Here is a 7,595-nt window from a genome sequence, read left to right as displayed (position 1 = left end):
TGGGTTAATTTAGGCGAATTGAAATATGACTTGTCATTTAACATATTTTGATGCAACTCATATTTGATCGAAATAAATACTCCCTGAATAAAATGATGATCAGTTTATTGATTTGATCCAATTTGACGTGTCCATAGTCCATACTTGATCCAACCACAAACATTTACAACTTCTAATCACGCTAAATGAGGTTAGAGGACATGATTTGTTTACTGATTTGTCCCGTTTTAACTCGTCCATATTTGATCCAACGTAACTATTCATTTATCACACGATGTGAGGCTAGAGAACTTGATATATTTATTGATTTGATTTGTTTTAATTCTTTTTTTTTTTTAAACCCAACCAATTCATTTACCACCTCTGATCACACGGCTTGAGGTTAGAGCACACAGGCAGACAAACAAGAAGCAACAAATGAAACCCAACGTAGAGCTTAGCAGGATGTGTTGTGTGGAGGGGTTTATTGTGGGGTTTTATGAGCTAAAGCATGCATGGGTGATGGGGTACCCCGGCCACCACCCCTCGTGCGCTCTATCCATTGATGGCGGCTCACCACCTTCCCTTCACAACCCCCCCCCCCCCCCCCCCGCCCCCCCAACTCTATTTGCTCTCATCAATTATCATCATCATTAATGGCATGCTTCCAAAACAGAACCTCTTAGACACAACACTATTTGGGATCTCCTTTTTTCATTTCTTTAGCTAGTGGGAGTCCATGGATTGGGTTGTCTTGTCATCCCCAATGAAGGCTTTTTTTTGGTTTAATTTTTATGTAAGTTAGAACATATTCTTTTTCTTTTCTGGCTGGAATTTTTTTTTTTTTTTCTTTCGGCATCAATAATATAGGTGAAAACTAAGTTTAAGTTTCCAACAAAGATAAATAAAAGTAAGTGATTTTTTTCATTAGGTAGATTTTTAAGTAGTGATCCAACCAAAAAAAAAAAAAGGAAGCTAAGATGGAAGCAGCATGGGCTAAACAGGTTCAACTGAAATTATTTAAATAGTGCAACGATCGATATATATGTGTGTGAAAGTTATTAAAATTTTAATAAATATTAAGTTCTCAATTCGTAATTGTTGTGAGAAAATGAAGGTTTGAATCCAGCATTGCCTATATCTAGTATATGTGCAACTGAAAAATGGTAGGTATCCTATAAAATAACTGCAAATGGACTCAAGTATCATCGTTATAAAAAGGAGGTGATTTGTTTTTTCTTTTCTTTATTTCCTTTTTGTTTTTCCCGATTTTGTGAGAGAGGGAGAAAGGAGAATGTGGGAGACAACCAATAACATAAGAAGGTTAAAAACAGTTGACATAACATCTTTTAAGGACCCCATTGGTGGGGTCACTCTTCTTTTTAGCTATATTTATACCCCCTAACTCTAAGCACCAAAGCATCGATCACAACTCAATTCCATCCCATTTCTCTTTACTTCTCTTCAATAATTAGCCCTGTTACTTCATTCCTTTTTTTCCCTTCTTTTTGCCTCTGATTTTCTCTAATGGCAGATACTAGTGGTTCAACCACTACTAAGAGAATGGGGTTTGCCGTGCCTGAAAAAATGCAACTGCACTTGGCCATGTTGACCTTGCAGTTTGGTTATGCTGGTTTCCATGTTGTCTCTAGAGCTGCCCTTAATATGGGCATTAGCAAGATTGTCTTCCCAGTTTATAGGAACATTCTTGCTTTCCTTCTACTTCTTCCCTTTGCCTATTTTCTTGAAAAGTATGTCACTCCAACCACGTTTTCTGTTAAAATTTATGACTCCGCCGCTAATTAAGTTCAAGGCTTGAAAGTAACAACTAATTTTTTTTTTTTTTTGGTTTTATCAGGAAAGACAGGCCACCACTTACTTGGAATTTTGTTATTCAGTTCTTCCTCCTAGCAGTTGTTGGGTAGGAGAAAAGGATAGTACTATAATTAATTAAACATGATACACGTTGAGCGTCAACTATATATGAAAAACTAAGATAATTAACATTTCAATATTTTTCCTTCTTTGTAGAATTACTGCAAACCAAGGATTCTACTTGTTGGGGTTGGACAACACTTCCCCTACTTTTGCTTCTGCCATACAAAATTCTGTCCCTGCCATTACGTTTCTCATGGCTGCAGTACTCAGGCAAGTTCTCTATCTATACACTATCAGCGTAAAATAAAAATTCACTACCAGGTCAGCTAAAAAATATATGCAAATTACCTTCCATAATAAATTGAATTATATATTAAGATTATAAATATATAATAATTTTGTATGTTCATTGAATATTAAGTTAAGTACATATATCAAACGTGCAGGAGCCACTACCAAACTTTCATATCTTACAATAACTACAGATTGTTTATTTTTTTAATCTAAAGTCTTTGACTTTTATGATGAAATTTCAGGATAGAAACAGTGAGACTGAACAGAAAAGATGGAATATCAAAAGTGTGTGGAACATTATTGTGCGTAGCTGGAGCTTCAGTAATTACACTATACAAAGGTCCAACAATTTACAGCCCAAATCCACCACTACAAAAGGCCTCACCTATGTTGATGTCCTTAGGAGATGCTAAGGGGAAAAACTGGACCTTGGGCTGCATTTTCTTGATTGGACATTGTTTGTCATGGGCTGGGTGGCTCGTTTTGCAAGCACCGGTTCTTAAGAAGTACCCGGCTAGGCTTTCGGTTACATCGTATCAGTGTTTTTTTGGAGTCATACAATTCCTTATAATTGCAGCTTTTTGTGAAAGAGACCCTCAGGCTTGGCTTGTTCACTCTGGTGGTGAACTATTCAGTGTCTTCTATGCTGTAAGTATTTTTCAGTCACTTTGTGTCAGAATATTGTCTCTTTTTAAAAAAAAAATATTCGTAACCTTAATGTGAAAAATAAAAATAAATTACGACTATTGCTCTGTCCCTTGCGTCATAAATACAGTGTTTCACTAGGCATGAGATTCAAAAAATACCTTTAGAAAATTTGATAAAAGGTTATGGCGATTTAAACTACTTTTAAATATCTAAAAGTGTTGATCTTTTATGAAGCATATAAAATGTATTACTTCCATCCCATTTTATGCCATTAGCTTTGACTAGACATGAAGTTTAATAAAAGAAAAAAATACTTTTGAAATTTGTGGTATAAAATAATGCATATTTATTTATATAGCTATAATCATCTCATTAAATATATATATATATATATATATATATATATATAAGCTAAATTATTTTTAAATATAGAAAGATATTTGAAACAGCTTAAATGGATAGTGTGTAACTAATGTGTTGCGAACTAATGTGTGTAACTTGTATATTTAATTGAAGGCTATGTTGCGAACTAATGTGTGTGAAGCAACAGCAGGCTAGAGTACCAGACTTAAATTCAATTGAAAAATTCATGTGACAGGACAAGCTGATTAGTCAACGTAAAACAATTGGATCTTTGCAATATTGTTCCCTAAACTTACTCTCTTGTAGTTATGCTATATGACAACAAAATAGGCAGATGGACATATGGTTAGTTATAGATAGGGAAATGACAGCAAAATTTTGTGTACTCATTTTTTTCCTTTAATTTATTTATATACTAAGAAAATGAAGGGTCGAATTAATTGATTATATATTATTATGCAGGGAATTGTAGCATCAGGGATAGCATTCGCTGTACAGATATGGTGCATTGATAGAGGGGGTCCAGTTTTTGTTGCCGTTTATCAACCTGTTCAGACTCTTGTAGTTGCTCTTATGGCTTCCCTAGCTTTGGGCGAAGAATTCTATTTGGGAGGGTATATTACTCATCTCATTTTCTGTTATACTATCAGTATATATAAGTTACTAATATTTTTCATTTTTTTTTTTACTATCTTACGTCTTTTCTGACTTGATTTGATCCCGCCAAAGCTAAAACCGTTTGAATGGCGTCGGAAATCGTCAATTTCCAATCATATTAATTCCAACAGTCTTGGCAGTCTCAAATAGGCCAATTTCTAGTAGTGGTTGAAATATTATACTATGCAAAATGAGGCAAAAGCAAATTATTTTGATTAAAAATAAAAGTTATTGAATTCTAGTATAGATATAAAGGTACTTAAAAATAGCTAATTTTGAAACCTTTATATGATTTTTGAAAATTTCTGACTCTGTCACTATCTCTAACTCCAATGGGAATACTATAAAATAAAGAGAAGAAGAGTTTAGTTGGTTTTTGAATTTTCTTGGCTGGACTAAAGCTATATTTCCTCAATTATGCATTTGTGGAAAGACCCCACAATGCGCATTCCTTCACCCCATGACATTGCATGTAGTTAGGTACATTGATCGTGGATATATATGTTTTGACCTTTCTTTTGTTTTCAATAATCACCAAGAACTTCCAAACAAATCTTTGTAGGTCCATCATATTCTCTACACTAGCTAATATCGCCATCCACACCGCTATCGAATAATTGCAAATATTATACAAACTCATGTTAATCGATACGACTTATTGTAATATGTTAAAATATCTTATACTGTCAGTATATATAAATTAATTAAATTGATTTTGCAGGATTATTGGAGCGGTGTTGATCATAACAGGATTGTATTTCGTGCTATGGGGCAAAAACGAAGAACAAAAATTTGCAAAGGCAGCAGCTGCTGCAATTCAATCCCCAGTGGATATTTCTAACAACAGGCCAACAAGTCACATCAAGTCCTCTTTGGCCCAACCACTTCTTGGTTCTTCAACTGATCAAAATGCTTAACAAAAAAAAGTTTGCTGGAAATCAGAAAAAAAAAAAGAAGAAGATCTGCTATCCTTCATATTAAGAAAAGAAAAAAAAAAAACTTTGGTGTGTATGCATTTTTTTTTTTTTTTGTGGTCTAGTTTAGGTTTTGTTGCCCTTTTCCTTTTTTAGTAGCACCTAAGGGATGTGATGATTACTATTTTTGGAGTTGGATCTAAGCATGCAAATCCCAAGTTGTTTTTTATATGTTTAATTAATTTTATGTTCTCCAATCTATGAATGGGAAAAAATTATGACGAAAAGAGTAATGCTTTTACTTTTTTATCATTGCAATTAGTGGACCCCTTTATTTTGCAAAATGATAATTACATATGTCTAAAGAGGTAGAAGGTGGCAGCAAACAAGTCGATTTTTTACATAACATCACCAACAAACACTTTTGTTATAATGTGAGTGGCAGGAATAATTTGTAACGAAGTGATCACTACATCAGATATTTTGTTACATCAATTAGTGGCACCGTGATCAATTGGAGTTAATTATGTAAAGTCCATAGACAAGGTGACAAAATAGAGCTTGTAAATGTAGAATGTTCTCTGTTTTTTTCTTTTTTCTTTGGAAACTGTCTTCTTGGAAACGAAGGATAGTGACAATTTAAGTATCTAACATTATGTTCCCGAAATTCGAAAGATAGAAAAGAGAAGAGAAATTTAAAAACTAATCTATAGACTATAGTTCGAGAACAGAGTTATTTTAACAGTTGCAATTGATCCAAATCAATTATAGTCGTCTGGTTTACATATTAGTTTGGTGGGGATTATAACATAGGGATGGTTTATATGATGATTCATTAAAAAATATTATGTAGTGATATTAATGAATTGTTATACATTAATTACTAATTATTTTAAAAAGTAGTTAGTCATTAAATAATTTTTATGTTGGTGGATTCATTATAATATCAGCTAGTTTCTAAATAATTTTTATGTTGGTGGATTCATTATAATATCTACACTCCATTCACTGGATACAAATATCCACCATTGTTTCTAAAGATAAATTGAACTTTTTTGTTAACAAAATGCAGACACGTGCAAACACCAAAAGTAAGTCGCTAGGGCAAAAGTAAAATTAATTAGCAAATCCCAAGATGTTGACATGATTAAAGAGAGTCAAATTTAATCATACGGGATGCAGTGGTAGTGCATTTTTCGAAAGTATCAAATTGCATGCTTTCCCCTTTATTAATGATTTGAATGGCATCCAGTGACATTTCCCTGTACGCTTTTCATTAATCTAATTTCTTTTCGATTTCTTTGATTTCATTATTATGTCTTTACAGTGGCATTAATTTACTCAAAGCCTCAGCAAACACTTTTGTCTTCCTCACGGAGTACCTTTAGAAAATCACAAAGCACTAAATTCCAACAAATTGAAAACGACTAACTAGTAAAGCAAAAGCTTACTTGCTAGATTTAAAGTCATGGGCCTAATTTCAGTAAGTGGATACCCTACTTAACGATAAAGAATTAAGCTGAACATGATCACGTTGTGCTTTTTATTCTCCAAAGTTGAGTTGATTTCTTTTTTTTTTTTTTTTTTTTTTTTTTAAAAAAGGCACATTCCCACTACGGGAAATACTCTAGGACCAGTGAAAAAGATTTCTGTATTGAAAGAAAATAGTAGGCTTGCCGCTTGCCCAATAAACATGATCTCAACACCTTTTACGGGAAAGGGTTGGCAACTTGATGTGTGAATATGTCACGTTTGGTGATTTATTTTAATTTGATGAAGTAAGAAGAGAGTGAAGGATAAAGTAGTGACCGCTATTAAGGTAGGAAAAAGAAGTGATCAAAAGTGGCACTAGAAAAGCTTCAATATATAGGTGATTGCGAGTTCACTATAACTAAATATTCTATATCAGAGCCGGATTCAAAATTTGAAGAGCACGAATATCACTAATTTTAATGCAAAATTAGTCACACCTAGCAACGGTGAAATGCATGGTTATAGGTGATTTGCTCGAGTTTGATTGAGACTACAACCCATGCATTTTACCAATGCACCTATAATCTTTTTGTGACTTCGGATAGCCGTCCATGTAATTGGAAATGAGTATAATTCAGTGTAATTATACAGTTTGATAGGTTTGGTAGGTCAAGTAATTACATGGTCAGCATGTAATTGAATGTAATTGGAAGGGTGTAATTACACTCTCCAATTCTCAAAGAGGGGTTGAGAATTGAGTGTAATTACATTATGTAATTACAGGGTTACTTTATAATTTCTTTTCTTTTTAATTTATTTTTTATTTCTATTATTTTAATTTTTTTTACATTTTAAATTCTTTTTATTTTATAATATTTTTATATAATTTATCTTTCGTTTTCTTTCTTCTCATTTCCTAACCTTTATCTCTTGTGATTCCATGTAATTTCTAGTATTTTTTTATTTATTTTTTTCTTATTTTCTTCATTTAGCGTAACTATGCTATTATTCTAGTATTTGAAATTACACTTCCTAATATTAGAAAGAATGAGTCATTTACAAACTTGACATATAATGAATGATGTTATTAAAGTAGAATTTCGTTGTTGTATGAGGTTATAAACTTATAAATATTTTCACTTTCTTTTGAATTATATTTACTTAAGTTATGTTATGTTGGAATTTGACATAAAATTATCATGCTAAACTTTTTTTTGGATTTGGAATTTAGGTTATAATTTCGATTTCAATTTATTTGCTTTACTACTATTCACTTACTGTTTTACATTGCATGTAGCTCATTTTCCACTTACAATTGATTGATTACTTTTTGTCAAACAATTGAATAACATTATAACGACATTATATGTATAAATATTAATCTTTTTG

At 32.4% G+C, this 7,595-nt stretch overlaps 1 protein-coding gene across 1 annotated transcript; it reads left to right on the top strand.

Moving 5' to 3' along the window:
* The first annotated feature begins 1,393 nt into the window (after positions 1-1,393).
* Positions 1,394-5,020, top strand: LOC132628076 (protein WALLS ARE THIN 1-like). The gene is made up of 6 exons (XM_060343780.1): positions 1,394-1,730; positions 1,838-1,900; positions 2,011-2,127; positions 2,394-2,799; positions 3,625-3,776; positions 4,541-5,020. Exons 1-6 carry the CDS (start codon positions 1,507-1,509, stop codon positions 4,734-4,736), a joined length of 1,158 nt encoding a protein of 385 aa, XP_060199763.1. The 5' UTR covers positions 1,394-1,506; the 3' UTR covers positions 4,737-5,020.
* Positions 5,021-7,595: the final 2,575 nt, after the last annotated feature.

This window comes from Lycium barbarum, chromosome 2 (genome assembly GCF_019175385.1).
Source record: "Lycium barbarum isolate Lr01 chromosome 2, ASM1917538v2, whole genome shotgun sequence".
Taxonomy (NCBI): Eukaryota; Viridiplantae; Streptophyta; class Magnoliopsida; order Solanales; family Solanaceae; genus Lycium; species Lycium barbarum.
This window is presented reverse-complemented; position numbering and strand designations above follow the sequence as displayed.